The sequence below is a fragment of the Thunnus thynnus genome, chromosome 2 (assembly GCF_963924715.1).
Source record: "Thunnus thynnus chromosome 2, fThuThy2.1, whole genome shotgun sequence".
Classification (NCBI taxonomy): Eukaryota; Metazoa; Chordata; class Actinopteri; order Scombriformes; family Scombridae; genus Thunnus; species Thunnus thynnus.
In genome coordinates, this window is record NC_089518.1 from 26,963,122 (window position 1) to 26,980,491 (window position 17,370).

General features: G+C 41.4%; 1 protein-coding gene across 2 annotated transcripts in view; it reads right to left on the minus strand.

The window, feature by feature from the left end:
• The window catches only part of sh2b3 (SH2B adaptor protein 3), a 53,581-nt gene that overhangs the window by 30,934 nt on the left and 5,277 nt on the right, over positions 1-17,370 (minus strand). The window contains exon 2 of one of the 2 annotated variants that reach the window (XM_067613462.1): positions 3,304-4,521. In XM_067613462.1, the coding sequence (XP_067469563.1) occupies positions 3,304-4,494 (1,191 nt within the window). In that variant the 5' untranslated portion in view covers positions 4,495-4,521. Of the gene's footprint in view, positions 1-3,303; positions 4,525-17,370 lie in introns of both variants that reach the window. The other variant, XM_067613470.1, reaches the window with a different exon arrangement.

The window sequence follows — 17,370 nt, forward strand, 5'->3', positions numbered from 1 at the left end:
CCTTTTAAGGCCATTCTCAGGGCCTTAACTGTCTGCCCTGCCAAGAATACACACACACACACACACACACACACACACACACACACACACATGCACGCACACACACAGTGGGAGAGCACTCAAAGAGCAGCAATGCAGTTGGCTAACTAAAGCAGCATTGCAATCAGCCAGACAAATCCTGCCAATGCCTTCTGAACAAACATGCATGCATGTATGCAGACACCATCGCGCACACACACACATGCATGCGCACACACACAAACACACAGCTCTGGCTCTATCATCAACCGAATTACCTCACGCACATGGTTAGGGCTGCAGCTGGTTGAAGAGTTGAGGGCTGCTAAATATAAAACACTACAAGCGCACACTCACATTCAGACACACACATGCATGCAACGTCGTTTTCATTGACCTACAGTATATTTGTGCCAGAACACACACTTGCACACACCCTGAAGAGACTGAACTCTGCTTCCTGTGACCTTATAGATGGTGGTGGCTAGGATAGCAGTCCGCTAAGCCACTATGATTACTGGTTTGAGGATCTTGGGGGACTGGGTGTGCAAGCAAAAGGCAGCCTTGCAGCTGGCCCCATCTGGAAATATTGCAGGGGTTTATGCCATAATGTCTCATGTGGAGAGTCGAACACATGCATACGAAAAAACAGACATCCTGCTGTGCAGTGATGAGCTGTCAAGCAAGGAGAATGAAGGCAGGCTGATCTTTCATGTTCATACCTCAAAAATGCAAGTTTCTTTATTAAACCAAAAACCAATATGAATGTGATAAATGCATCTTATCTGATTATCGAGTTGATATGTAATTATGAAATAAGAAGTACAAAACTTGTGACTGGCTGAAGTAAGCCCCAAACAAACAGGAAATAGTGTAGGAAGCATATCTACTCACCAAAGAGTAGAAGAAGACATGAATTCTTGCACATTCTTTGAGGCAATTTAGCATAAAAATGCCACAGTGGGCAAATGTTGTGCTACATTAATGCATGAAAAATTACTGTATTATAAAGAAATGTGTGACAGAAATCAGTGAGACACGGACAGATTAAATCTATTTTAACTAATACCAACCGTCACTCCATTTCCTTAAGCTTCTTTGACTAGGTTAAAGGGCAAACTATCTCTTACCCTATCTTTAAAGGTTATCAGTATGAAGCAAATGATGGAGTGTTAACAGTGACACTGTTTCTCACCACACAAGGCAAGAACAGACGTGATAGATTGATTAGTTTTCAGTAGTGTAAGCTGTGACTAGACTAGTAATATCACTCTTTGGGCTTTTTTTTTCCAGTTTTGTTCACACCAAAGCATGCTCAACATCACAGCACGCTCTGTAGCTGCAGTTGAAAAACAAATCAATCACTCGGGGACAACGATGTGATGAAAAACACCAATAAAAACGTGCAGTTTTCTGAGGCAAAGCTAAATGTCATCACAGCTTTGCTCGTTTTGTCATGTGGCAAACTCTACATCAAAAGGAGCTTCTTCGATGCAGCAAATATAATTTATGAAAACAAAACAAACACAGGGAGAGAAAAAGACATGATTTGAAAGAGGAGGGGGAAAAACCCCTGTGACTAAAACAGCTGGAAACAGGAAATGACTTTGTGCCTCTGTGTGTTTGTGTTTTTTTGTGTGTGTATGTGTGTTTATTTAGACTATGCATATGTATTTGCACCACAGCCTGGAAAATTGACATTGACTTTTAAAAAAAAAAGGTTTTGTGGGCAAAATTCTAAGAAGTTATCAACAAAAAAATATAAGAACTGCAGACTAACAATCCTATGAAACACACTCCTGTGAAACCAGGCATCTACTTTACTAAGAACAGCAGTAACAGAAAAAAAACGGTCATTGGGCAATGACTGCTTGTTTCAGCTCAAATAGATGTCAACAAGATAAATGACGAGATGAATATAATAAAATGTTGCCAATAGTATAGACAGGAGTATAGACTTACAAGTAAATCAGCACAAACTCATGAATCTATAAATTAAAACATGACTACATGACTCTAATCATACTAGCTTTAACTGTGTACAGTGAATAATTTATGCAAGTCCTGCTGCAGCCACTTCTAGGGTTAAAAAAAAAAATTAGTTCTGAACTTTCCTTGCACCTCTGGTGGAATGAGGAATCAATATCAGTCTCATCTGTGCGCTTTAAGTCAGAAGCTAGAGTCAGGACATGTTAAGCCTAGAGTACCATAAAGACTGGAGGTAAGGGGGGAACAGCTAGCCTCTCCTTCCAAAGTTAAAAAAAAAAAACAGGGCTTCCAGTGGTCTAGTGGTTAAGACGCTTCCATATAAATGCAATACCCTGAACTTGATCCTGGCCTGGGATCCTTGCATGTCATAACCCTCTTAATCTCTGCAGCTCTACTGTCACTATAAGATCAAAGCGAAATGCCCTGAAAACAATCTTAAAAACCTCTAAAAAAGAACTCTTAAGCTCACTAATTTCCATTGTATAACCCTTTCCATGGCAGACAATTTGACTTGTCAAAGCAGGGAAAGTGCAGGTGGAATTAATAACATTAATGATGGCTGCATTCCTTTTAGGTGAGCCAGTTACAGGGTTCTGGTACTGTGCATGCTCGCTTACAGGGCTTACTGGGACGATTAATGGAATGGGGCCATTCGTTAATGTTATTATTTACACCTGTGCTTTTCCGGTCAAAATGTGTGTCGTGAAAAGGGTCCAGTTGGTCTATTTGTCAAAATTACAAATCATGGTTTTAGCATGAGTTAGATGTTGGAGCTACTTCTAGACAAAAGCGTTCCAGTACGGATGTGAGACTGGAATAAGCAATGAGACGGATTATCATTCTTGTCATCTCACTTTCGGAAAAAAGCAAATAAGCATATTTCTGGAAATTCCTTGAATCCGTGATGTCGAGGCACAGTTACTTGTTTAGCAATCAGAAAATTGCCTGTCTGCCATCACATTCACTCTTCTCTATAATATTTACAAATGTTTCTTTAGGTATGAAACAGATGTAGCAACAAGTATGCAACACATATTACAGTGCCCACTGACGTTGTTGTGCAGACTAACCGACTTCCTCTGTCTGTCCTGAGTAAGCAATCGGCTGAATTGAGAGAAATATCCAATAAAAGACAATGGAAAGCCAGTCAATATGTCGGACTGTGTAAGTGTGCTAAAGCATATATATATAAAATGGATATAAAAGTCATGACCACAATTACACCTGCAGCGTGCACACATTTGCAATAGTTGCCTCATGTATATACAATGTGTGTGTATGAGCATGTATTCCTACCTTTGGAGGATCATACAGCTCCAACTGGTATCTCTCCCCTCCTCCTCTTCCTCCTCCTCCTCCTCCTCCTCCTCCTCCTCCACCTTGAGCGTCCCTGATCCTCCTGACCAGCAGGCGGCAGCGCTGCCAGCGGGGCTGAGAGTCTGAGATAGTGTCATCCACCTGCAAGTACCTCAGTTGGCCCTCTTTACAGCAGCCGCTCACCTCTGACCTCCTCTGCCTCATGCTTCCACTGCGTAACCAACGGAAACGATCCAGGAGGTTAGACAGGTGTGAAGAGGCTGGGGGCGTGGCTTCAGAGTTCAGACAAGAGGAGGAGAGGGAAGAAGATGAAGAGGATGACACTTGCTCAGTTGCGGAGGACACTCCGCCCACTCTGTCGGCATTGTTTGGGGGATTGATGTTAGTGGGGTTGCTAGGAGACAGGTCCTGGGATGAGGGGGGGCTGGGGACGGGCCGTTTCTTGAGAAGCCGTCTTACGCTCTGTTGTATTTGACTGAAGGAGAAGTGTGTGATGTCAGCATGTGCAGGGTTGGAGGTTGAGGAGTCAGATGAGTACCGTTCAGATACCTGGCGACGGTCAGTGCCAGAGATGTCCTCGCTGCTACGGCTACGAATCAGCAGTGACCCACTGCTGATACTACGAGTCGAGCCCCTGAGCACCACCGGGTTTCCTGATAAGGAGTTTACCGCAGCACATCGCAGCGGCTGCTCTTGTTCCCGGCTCACCACCACCGGCTCCACTTTTGGTGACACCACAGTAAACAGAGCAGCTCCTCCGCTTGGTCGGCTCGCCTCCCGATAATCCTGCACCCCAGACAAAGATGTGATCCGCAATCGACCAATCACGGCCTGTGATGGAAGGGGAGAGGCCACTGGAGTGGTGGAGGGAGTGCTACCGGTAGCGGTGGAGCATGTGCTCTGGCGGAGCGGAGTGCCATCTTTGTTGACCTCACAGCAGAAATGCTGCTGGAAGAGATCGGAGAACTGCTTGGAAAAGGTCTCTGGTGGAAGTACTTCATGTTGAGGGCGCTCTCTGGCGAAGCTCCGGTAGTGTCCGGCAAGCTGCCGGGCTGTGGCGATGGCGTGTCGCTCGCAGAACTCCCTCCAGCCTCTCGGGGGCGCTGCCACGCCTGGGCCTCCTCCTGCTGTTGTGGTGGTGTTGGCTGGATGGATAGTGTTACCATTCATTGCAGTAACCAGACCGGCTGAGAATCACTGCTGTGAGACAATGACGGTTGAAAAGAGAAGACAGAATGAGAGAAAAAGGAGAGAGAAATGAATGTTTGGAGAAGAGGTGGGGGTAAGAGGGGGGTCCATTGGGAAAGGAGAGAGGAAGGACGTAGGGTTAACAAAAGGAAAAGAAAAAAAGATGATTGAGGGACAAACAAAGGAGAGATATGGAAATGTAATTAGAAGCAAATTAAGATAATGTGGAGTGTGTTGTGCAAGAACTGGAGCACTAAAGATGGAACTGGCAATACAGTCACAGCATTTCTTTGAACTACTTGAAAGTTTGAAACAGTTCAAACATTGAGAAAGGACAGCCAAAAGTCTGATTTTATCTGTACTCAATCTTAAACAGCGCAAATTTGATTACATGGGCCTGCAAAGAATCTCTGGCAATCAACCAGTCATAGAATATCCTAACAGATAAGGACGGCCACACTTCACTTAAAGGACAATGTCTTACCATTGAATTTGGGGAAAAACAGTTAATCAAATCATGAGCAAAAACACTTTTAAAAAGTATATATTTAAAAAAAAATCCAAAAAAAAAAATCAGGAAATCTCATTCTATGGTGATTAATAAAGTGAAGAGAGAAATGGCAGAGAAAGAGGCAGGGTGGAGGCAATAAAGATGACTAAATCTGTTCCAAATTGTACTGATACAGATGACAGAGAGCCAAGTATTCGAAATGAATGAAAACAGTAATAAGTCATTCGGACAGACACTGAATGAGTCCTGAGTGAGGAAGTACGGTTTAAAAATTTCTCAATCAACCACACTGACTACTTGGCCATCTGTGTGTTTACATGTGACCTGTTTCAATGCTCCTTCTGCTTTTTTTTTTTTTTTTTTTTTTTTTTTTAAGCAGTACCACATACCAGGGTCATGATCGCTAGACCTCGTTTTCTCACCTGATTTTCCTCAAGTCTTTTGACCATGACACGTCACATAATATGCACAAAGGCCATTTTCACACCTAGTATGTTTCTAAGAAATGATTTCTACTTCCCCTCTAATTCATTGCAGTGAGCTCTGTGCATTAGTTGTTGTTAGCAGTTAGATCATGTTCTCGCTCCATATGCAGCAGATGATGATACAACATGTTTGTTTACTCCTGAAAAAAAAAAAATTCCTAAATTTCTGACCTGCAAAGGCCACTTCAGACCACTGCACCCAAGAGGTTTTCCATGATAGGCATCTTAAACCTCTAGGCCACCAAGACCTCTACTAATGCTTATTTTGGAGTCCTTGCATAGAATGAGGCAATGCTGCAGAGACTTTGACAACTTGACCTCTTTTGTCTCTGCTACTTGTTATTCTCTGTTCTGTGATTTGTTTCACTTCCCTCCTTTTGTTGCTGCACACAGATATGCTGTGAACTTAGTAGTTTGACTCTGTGGGTGTTTATTCTGTAAAAGCTTTTAAGACATGTTTGTCATAAAGGCCTGTATTAATATTAGGCTACATTCAGACTGCAGGCAAAAGTGGCCTAATTCTAGTTTTTTTGCTCAAATGTAACTATTTTGTTCATAAAAGTGTGAACAGCACAAATCACATGGAATCATTGACTGTATATAAATATGGATGTAATGACAGCTCCCCAAAAGTTGAGCCAAAACATCTCGATTGCTGCCCCCCCCCCCCCCCCCCCGATGGGTGGCTGCAGTATAGGTCCCGCCCCCTCCTTGTTAGCAGATGGGTCATGAGCCAAACAAAAATTAAAGTATTCTATCATTTTTGGTAGTTCTTATCATGCTGATGTTTGTCTAAGTGCTAATTTTTTCTGATATCTTTGTTTTTAATTTGTTATTTGATGATATAACAAGCCAGGGAGCAGGACAGCTAGGGGGCTTGTCCCACAGACCGCCATCCCGCCGCCTGATTCTACTGCACAGACTCCAGCTCCAAAAAATGATGTCACACAAGCAAGATGGCAGTTCCCGGAAAGCAGATATTTTGGCTTCACTTTTGCATATCGGCAGGAAGTGGAGATGCGTCGTCCATATTTATATACAGTCAGTACATGAACTCTGCTCTTTTCAATTCTGATATGGGCCACTTTCATATGTGGTCCTAAATCAGATATAGGTCTGATTTTTTTTGCAATGCGACCTCAGTCTGAACAGTCATGCGATTTTTACGTCACTCTAGATCGACATTCGTAACAATTCTGCACTTGGAGGGAGTCACTCGGCGAGTACAAACATGGAAGACAGCTGCGATGGAGGTAGTAGTCAGTGGAGGGACTGTGAGGTGTTAGACCTCATAAGGATTTGGGATGAGACTTCTTCCACTGCACATCAACTTATAAATGAAACTGTAGACGCTGACTTCAGTAGCCTCCATGATTACTTCCATACATTAGGACTGTGACCGGCTCACAATAGAATCGGATATTGGCCACATTTAAAAAAAAAATAATGTGAACAGCCAAAAAAAAAATCAAATCTGAGCAATAAATCCAAATTGAGCTTGCAGTGTGAACGTAGCCTTAGCACAATCATGAAATTGCCCTACAATATTACATCATTTTCCTCATGCTTGACCACTTCAATACAAACTTTTCTTATAATCAGTAGTGTCAAAGCACTACTTTGCCACGATAATTCTGTGTAGAAAGTCAACTGCATAAAAAAAGTCCTGTTCTACTCCAGGACATGCTTTTACCTATCAACTGCGGTTAACTGACAGCTACTTTTGTCATTAGACAGAAATGAGGCCATGGTTTAAAGAGTTAACCATATTCTACAGAGAAGAGGAAATGGGTTACATACCTTACTATTCAATGAGAACTCTATCTTGGCCATCATCTTTTCAAACACCCTGTTGCTGTTCCCTAATATGTACACACTGCTGACCTCAACTCATAGTTAAAGAAGATTAGTAGGAAGGATGTAACGTTTTCAGTGGAAGCGCAGCAGACCTTAGCTGATGCAAGAGTGAGGCTTCTGGGTTGCAGACAGCCAATGGATGATACACTGTTGTACAATCAGCCCGCAAAGTTGCAAGTTTTGCAGCTGTGAAACTAATGGTGACACAGCTAAACAATGGCCTTGATATGTGTTCAGGTTTAACCGAGCAGTTTGATTATTCTCTCTTTATCTGTTCAGGCAAAGGCGATTTTTGCAAACTAAAGCTTGGTAGGATTTTACAGTTATATTGGTTGCACAGGATGATACTGGTTGGCTGTTTCTGCAAAAGTAGAGAACACAGGTAGAATATCTCACCATAAAATGCTTCCTTGCAGGAAAACAAATAGGTGTCACAGGAACATGAAGAGCTTTTAAAAATGCTGTATCCAAAATACATTATATAACAACTGCAGCTTCTCTACTGCTGTATCCATGTCTCCCATAAATGAGCTGCTGAACTACAGTTGAAAACACTCACAGTAAGACATCAGCTAGTATAACAAGGGTTTAGCAGTCTTGTTAACTTCAGCGTGTGTCTACAGTACATACCATCTTCCTCCAGTGCAGCAGAGAAGGGTCTATTCTAGATACAGGATGTATGAGTGTACGTGTGCATATTGGTACATGTGGGTTTGTGCGTGTGTGTGTGCGTGTGGAGGGGGTGGGGGGGCGTTACAGACTGTGGTCCAACAGATCACAGAAAACCACAAGAAATAGAAGTGGGGGGGGTGGAGAGGGGGTCGTTGTGGTCGGGCCAAACATGGAGCAACATGTCTCGTTATCTCTCTCCCTCTGCGTGTCCTAAACGACGACACGTTGAGAAGGGAACTTGTGAATTCTTAAGATCGTGTCATGCAACAAAGCCCACGACTTTTTCATTAGTATCATCAAACATACCAGGGGACACGTACGTCAATGAGGGAGTGAAAACTTGGCATCATGAAATATTGCGTCACTAAAGTTCCTGGATGTGTCCTGTCACAACAACCAATTCCCTTCCTGTACTTTTCAGAGCATGCTCAGTGCATGCCCCCTTGTGCCCCTCCAGCTGGCCCCCCCAGAAGCCTGTTTCTATCTGCCTGGCCAGCCCAGCAATGACTCAGCACTGACTGACTGACTGACTACAGAACATACACACACACACACACACACACATACACACACACACACACACACATACAGAGACACACACTTCCTCTCTCTGTATCCCTCTGGGGGCTTGGCCGTCTCTGTTCCCATGGTTTTCTCTTTCTTTTCATCCTCTGTCTTCTGTGGTGAAGATCTCCAGATGTGTTTGGATTCATGTTTCCTTTACTTTTTACCTCGACTGAGGATCAAGTTCAAGTTGTGAGGGAAAACAAGGAGACTAATACAGTTTTGTGTCACCTTTCCTCTTATACACAACCTCTGACCTCAGCCACGGTGCTTTATTTTTGTGTTATCATTTTCCTAGACAGTATGCAGCAGGACATGACAGAATAAACAGGCCAACAACCCATTTCAAACATTCCAGCACAATAGAGTCAAAGTTCCTGCTTTACCCCCCCCCCCTTCTTTCTTCCTCACCTTAACTCATCACCCCTACTCCTTCTCTTTCTCAGCGCCTACAGTCTTTACTATGACACACACCCACACGCACGCATACACTGATTGCTTTCATCATCTTTCTCATGTCCTTTACTGAAATCTGCCGCAGCTTTTCCTGCATCATCGCCACCACAAGTAGCCTGAGAAACTGCTGCCAGTAAGTATATTTTTTGTGCTGAGCAACTGTGGGCAAAGTGGCTCATGTTGACATCAGTTGCAGGTCTGTGGCAAGAAAAAAAAAAAATATATAGCTGAACTGTCTCAAACATGACTGTGAAACTACTGATGCTGCAGCTCAACAACTTAAGATTAAAATAGCAAACAAATACGCAGAAGTCTTTCACATTCATGGGACAGATGTACGTGTCAGACAGGTGCTAGAAAGAAAAAAAAAACTGTTGCTTGTGACTAACCGACATTTAGCAGTATAAAGTAGAACGTCTTTATCTGAACATCTGACCAAATGCGAATATGGAACAATTAGTTGATTGGCAAAAGCAAAAATTTCAAAACACTAGTTCAAGCTTCTCAAATGTGAGGATTTTCTGTAGGGCTCAAGGTGCAACCTGTAATGTATTTTTCTGTTCCATTCAACAGTCCACTACCCAAAGATATTCAGTACACTATCATAGAGGACTAAAAAAAAAAAAAAAAATAATGAAAATAGTTGCTGACTAAGTTTGTCAATGGATTAATCGTCAGACAAAAACAATTTGAAGGCGTCACCTTGGGCTCTGGGACCTTGTGATGGCCATTTTTCACAATTTTACTAATCAGCAGATTAATCAATAATAGGGAGGTTGACTCTTTTGCAACTCACTTACCTCAAAATGTAATTTTAGGCCCGTGATCTGAATTGTAATCCATTTTGGATGGATTACAAAGTGAATACCAATCCTACACAAGTCAGGTTAAAGGCACAGCTCTTAGCCTTCCTCATAAATGTGTTCCTCCTCTTGACACCAGAAGTGGAACTAACCTCCTTGTTTACTGGGGACAGCCTAAAACTGATTTTAATCGAGCAACAGGATGCATGAAAGACACACGTGAATTGATCTTGTCAGCACGAGTAACCTCATGACTCGTGTCAGCTCGCTGGGTTGATTTTTAACACAACACAACCTTGAATCAACCTCAGGCCATCTTGGGGGATGGACGTGTGATGCTGTGGTACTTTATGTCTCACCCATTCAACGCGCATACTGTAGGAAAGATCTCGCAACATGCCTGTGGTGACCAGTAAATAGTATACTGGCCTATTGGGAGTGGAGCCAACACAGAGCTTCCTTTAAACCAGCATTCCCTTCACAACACACACACAGTCAAGTTAAAGCCTCATGATGCCAACACAAACATTACCACTCACTACAACAGTAAGATTTCAACAACAAAAAAAAAGGAGATTGCATTCTTTTTTTGTGCAAAACTAAGAAATTAATATCTACAAAGCCACACAAAGACTGAGGCTTATACAACACGTAGAGAATTATCAGTGCCGCTGGTGGAAGCCCTGTTGCAGGGAGGTCCTATTTATATCTCAAGAGCTTGGTATCAGCTCTCACACACCACTGTTCTCCTCGTTATCCCCAGTTGGGAACAGCTCTTGTTTGATGCAGTGGACACACACAAACACACACACAAACACACACACACACACACACACACAAAAAGAGGTCTCTGAGCTTTCAGGTCATGTATTCATAGCAGGAGGCAACCGCCATGACTGTGTGCTGAAGCAAGTTCAAAAGCTGCTCAAGATGCAGCACTTCTGATTACCACTAGATGCTGGTAGTAAAAATAAGTGGTGCTGGGTGCAAAGCAAAGGGGAAAAAAAACACAGACTTCTTGAGTAATACAATGTTTTTCTTCATGAAAACTCCCTAGTTTAGATTTGCTACTTTTCCCGGAGAAGATGCCCCCTTGACCTTTAGGAAACTGATGAGTATTTTTCACTATTTTTTTTTAAATTTTATAAACAATGAATCAGTGAATTGAGTAAATAATCTGCAGACACATCAGTTACAACCCTACGTCACAGTGGTGATGGTGGTTGTCACTTGTTAGACCCAATTCAGCTCATGCACATCTCACTGTTAGGTTTTTATCTTTTCACTCACACACACACACACATACACACACGTGTGTGTGAGCAACTTGTCTGAGAATGTGTGCACATGTACACCCCCATGCGCCTTTTGGTTGTTTATTACTTCAAAAATAGGATGTGCTCCTAATTGTCATACTCATTATATAAAATGCAATTTACAGCAAGCCACATCCTTCTGACCTTTATATTGCCCGGGCCTTATTACCAAGATCAGCCGGATCCAATCTATTGCTTACGACTCAATTAGTCTGCATGGCATCAAGGCTCTGAGACATCAAACACTCCAGTTTTTACTGGAAAAACTGGAGTGGAAAAAAATGAATTCCACATAAAAAAATAAAAAAAAATGCAGCAACATGTGCATCACAGGGTCTGGGATGAAAAACAGATTTTGTTACCTTTGAATTTTCATTGTCTGAATCACTGAATGAATCACAGAGCTGGGGATAAATTTACAAAGCCGGGAGAGAGTGAGTATGTGTGTACGGGCATTAGGGGGTTATTAGAAGAGAGAGAAGAGTGGGGGAGGCAGTAAGGAGTGAGGAAATCAAACAAGAAAGGAAAGGGAGGAGACAGAAGCAAGAGTCATAGGGACAGAGAGATGAGGGGATAATGAGAAGGCAGGCAGGAAGTGAGAAAAACAGAGCACGAGGAAGGAGGGAGGAGAGGAGATGGCGCCAGGTTTTGGAGTGAAGGTCCAGGTGGCAGAGCCAGAGAGGAGCAGAGACCAAAGGATCTCTGCTCTGCTCTGCCTGGGCAACAATCACAGCAACAGGAAGCCCTGCCCTGCCCTGGCAAGCAGGGACCAGTGCACACATGCAAAGACACGTTATACACACACACACACATACACACACACACACACACACACGCACGCACACATACACCCACACACACCATGCCAAAATGCACGCTTACGTCAGCGGTGGAAAGACTAGACTACCCGACTCATGTACAAGAACTGCTTCTTAAAACACATGTGACTAAAATTAATTTATGTTGAAAGCTACAAGTTTTAGTAACAAGAACCTCTTTTGAAAACTACTGTTGTTACATTTGTTCATTACATTTACTGTACTATGAACATAACCTACCAACCAGTTCCTCTCCAGTTCAGGGATGTCTCCCACAGTGGTGATCATGTTCACTTTATAGGAATATTTTCTCAAAGACCTCCTTGCACAGTAAAATAGATTCAAAGAAATTTTAAAATTAATATTCATGTTATTATTCCACAGTAGAGTAAGGGCCTCTAACATATCATCAGCATTAATGAGGAGGGGTGCAGAGCACAGTGCAGAGGTAAGTTTAGTGTAGGTTTAAGTTACAAATGTAAGCAGGCATTTACTGAACTTTAATTTAAGCACGACTATCTGCCTATTCACCATGCTACAGTCATTCTGCAAAGATCTTAGCATGATTATAAGATGGAGTTCAGGCCTGAAACCGTTTCACGTTACGTTATGAACAAGTGTCACCTCCTCGGTTATGCATAGACAGGTGACAAACGAGGCCAAAGTGGAAACTGATGAGCTCAGTGGTGAAGTGTAAAATCCGAGCGGCGCACAACACCCAAAGTAGCGCCGGCTTTGAGGTCAGGACACAAAATTAGCACCAGCTAACAGCCAAATGCTGGTAAAATATGCAAGTGGTTGGTAGATGCGCTTCACTCACCAGCCCAAAAAAACAATGGTAATCTATTGAGGCTTGTAAAATTTGAACATTTGCTAGCCATTTGGCTGGTGGACAAAAAAAAGTTAATTTTGCATCCTGCTTGAGGTTCAACAGTTTTGCTTTCTCCATAGTAAAACAGTGCCTTACACCAGCGAAAAGTCATTTTGCCACTGAACATGTGTAGAGGACTTAAGTGTACGCTGCTCTTCATGGCTTGCCTTTACAAAACTATTGGAATGAAACCAAAAATCTCCTTAATTGAAAGTTAAGCTACAGACTTTAAATGAAAAATGTAATATAATACTTGGAATTTCCATCTAAAGCTGGAAGACTACAATGAAATTAAAATGATAATCATATTTACTATTGATCAGTCGACAGAAAACTAACACTCGGCAACTATTTTGATAATCGCTTAATCGTAAAAAAGTAAAAGTATTTTTTTTTTTAAACAGTGGACAGAAAAGACAAAATCATGACTGTAATTACTACAAGAGTTGTTAAGCTCTGATCCATCCTTGTCTTCTATAAGCGCAAAAATTAATTTGGTAAAAAAACAAGAAGATATGCATAAGTGAAAAACCCACAAGCAACGATTATGAAAGTCTATTATGAAACTATTATGAACTATTATGAAAGTCCATTATAAAAGACCAGAAATTCCCACCAAAACAGTTACCATTCAATGTTGTTATGACAAGCAAAGCAGCCGGCTTCACGTTAGCCAAAACACCAGAAAATGAACTGACGCCATGTGACCCATTTCCATCCCTTTCACTCCATGTTTTATACTTGAGTGCAACAAGCTGCTGTATATCAAGCAAAACTGACATGACCTGGCAGCAGCTACACACAGTTTTTTTTAAAAATGCATTGTCTAATTGATCCGTGACATAAAGGAAGAGGTTTACATGAAAAAGATCTACAATCGCAGGGATGGGATTGGCCGGGTCTCCGTGTTCCTGTTTGTGTGAAGTGAGATGTGAAAGAGCTTTGATAATGAACAGAGCAGAAAGCGAGACGCACACAGCTTACATAATTGAAGAACATATTGTAAAGGAGGAAGTAGTGCTGAAACATGAGATAACCTTGGCCTTACTTCCCATAGCCTGAGCAAAGCATCAGCTGATTCAGGGTAAAACAAGAACAGGGTAGCCTGCAGCTACATCGCAACGAAGCTCGGCTGGTGTCTATTCCAAATATACACAATCAGTAATATTTCTTTCTGAATGCACAGGTATGAAAAAGAAATCGAAATGTTTATTTTTGCCCAACATTTAAGCCTGTTTTAAAACCTAGAATATTGTTATTTCACGTGAAGGATCAGCAAAACATCTTTTGAGTTATTATACAATGAAACATTATGTAAAAAAACAAAAAAAGAAACACTGATATGGCAACACTACAAAGTCAAAAATGTGGGGCCATAATTACACCTCCAAGTTTGGCATTTAGTGTTGCTGGCGCTCTTATCCAGAATGGCCTTAGGAAATTTATAAAGTAGTATAGCCTGTTTTTCTGAATCTCTTCAAAAAAAACTAACCTTTTAATAAAAGAAAACAAGAGGTAGTAAACGCTGTGAACAAGTGAAGACTTATCTTTTGCATCGCATATGCGGTTTGTTGTTACATGTGTAGGCAAAAGACTATGTAGGTACATAGCGTTTTTGTTTTGGTCTGGGTATTCTCTAGCTGAGTCCTGCATTCCCACAACAATGCAGGCTCCGACACAACACAATGCTGCTATTCTTAAGACACACAGAAATAAAGCCTTGCTGCTTTCTGGCCATTTCCTGTGGCCTGGGAATGGAGAGGCAGGTTGGGAAAACTGAAATCACAAAGCACAATCAAGGACTTGAAGTATCAAAACTAGGAGACAAAATCCGGTGGAAGCAACTATATAGCTAGGGTGCTGGGAACAGATTTCCCCCATCAGTGCTATAAAAACGTGGGGTTTACATTCCAAGGAAACAGCTTACAATACATGGACATTGCTGCTACTCTGTACTTACAAATACAGCACAATATCAACATTTTGTAGCCTGACAATCAGACTAAACTGCCATTTCGTTCCACTTGATTATTACTATTCAATCCTTCACTGTTATTATCTTGATCTTGGCAGTGATTCAGAGGGCTGGTACCAGGTTAAGAGTTTTATATATGAAACACTCCAAAAGACAAGAGAAAATGCTCCAAATGTACCAAATAACCTGGTTAAATTCTCACTAACAAGCATTCTTCCAGCTGTCCGGCATCCTACCAATGACTAATACAAAACGTCTATGTATGTACAGTCTGCAGTCTATCATTATCCCTCAAAGACAGACCCTGGCACGTTGAGGAAATACTAAAATATAGGGCTCCCAGACACATAATGACAGACGAAAAAGAAAAGAGAAGTTGAGTTTTGGCTTTGGTTGGATGTATGTGAGGAGGGGAGACTCAAGGAATGAGGTCAGTAGTGACTATCGGGCATTACAGATACTGCAGGCCTCAATGCTGATAAAACACAATGCACAATAAGATCTATATTAGAGGCTCCGCAAGCAAACATGCCATTTCAAATCAGGGCTGGGAAAAGTCGGTCTGAACAAATTTCTGTAGACTTAATCGAATTACACAAAAATCATAAATAAACAGGAATTCCACCCGGTCCCTCAAATGCATTTTGTCTTCTTGTGTGTTGTCCATTTATTGCGCACTGCTACTATGTCTTAAAATCATTGAACTACATGTATGAACTGGTTGATAAGACAAAGTTTATATTGTGATATGGTACCATATGTTGAAAAGTTGAACTCATGTATATCACATTTGGTCAAATGATTTCTAAATGTCTTACTAGAACATGAGAACTGTTAACTACAGTGTGTCTGAACATGATTATGGATCTGATGAACGATAATACAGACTTATTGACAAATGCCATAAATATAATGCTCAAATCACAGAGGTACAAACCATGCTACATGATTAGGGATGCAATGAATGCTTATTTTCTAGTTTAAGTTATTCTGACGATTACTTTCTTGACTGTTTGGTCTATAAGTGTCAGAAGATAGTGAAAAACATTCATTACAGTTTTCCAGAGACCAAGGTGACATCTTCAAAGTCTTATTTTGTCCAAAATCCAAAGATATTAAAGTGGTTACTGATGAATTTTCTATTGACAACTTGACTAATTGTTTTCTGCCTTTCAACACAATCATAAAAGGGTCAACTGATGCAACTGACTCATACAATTCTTATTTTCCCAAATGTTAAAAAAGCAAATGCTATTTCTAAAATAGAAGTGAATGTATTAATACCTCTACTGAATCTGAATATTGTTTGAAAGTACAGAATGTGACCATATTTATTGCTATGCAGGGGATTTCATTGCACAAAGGGTATTGTTTAATGTACCATGGTCACTTAAAATAAAAGGAAAAGTGAATGCATGCACAGAAACTTTTTCCTGCACTTACACTTTTGAGTCCTAGCAAAATAAACACCGGCGGCGCATATTACAGAACATTAAATACGCATACACTGAATAACTAAACAGTTTAAGTGTGTTTCTAAGCTACAAAGCCACTAAAAACTGACCTCAACTTATTATTGGAACCCTTAAACACAGGCTTAGTTTCTGAAAAGTTGAAACAACTATCCATCATTCACAGCTCAGTCGAGTCAAATCAATACAGTTCAGCCAATTCAAGCAGAGACTCAAATGTTCCAGCCAGCGAGTACGACAGACATCTCTCTGAAATCCACAAGCACTTTGTGAATGACTCATCCCTACTCGTGATGCGTTTCTAATTCTTTGTGAATTGTCAGGACGCATGACAATATTTAAGATGTGAGATATGTATTCGATATATTATGTCTTTGTGTGTCTCTGTGTATGTGTGTGGAAGAGGAGAAGGAGGGATAATTGACTCCTTCACTCACTCTGATCGGCTGTGAATCATCTATAGCCATCTGACTTCCTGGTAGGCTAATTCAGCAGTTAGAAAACTTTTCCACATTGGGACTCATGGGGAGCCAACTGAGTTTCAGTGTTAGCACTTACAAAATACCACTTTCTGAGACAGGAATATCATCCAAGAATCCTGTGTTGGGCTCTACTCTGCAGGGACAGCAAATACTGTGCTTGTGTTGGGAATAAACTGATGTGACACTGTGTATTTTGCCGCCACATGCATGAGAATGTGTACTTTCACTTCAACATAGACATGACTCTCATGTCTGCTAAACACACACGCAGAGGAACAAACACACACAAAAAAACTATTTGATGTGTGTACGGATGCGCCTGTGAAACCTGGAGAAACTTCTCACGATTAAAAAGCAAACATTCAGGGTGTGTTTCTTTTCTAAAGTTTGACTGGAGAAGTTGGAAAAAAACAAAACTCTTGACCCCATCCACTATCCTCACAGTGTACACACACACACACACACACACAATCCATTGATATATTGCAATCGCACGGTCAACAAGCACACACATGTTTTAAGCGACATCTTCGTACTCCTGCAGCAAAATCGAGCCTGTAATCAACATTTTTCCAA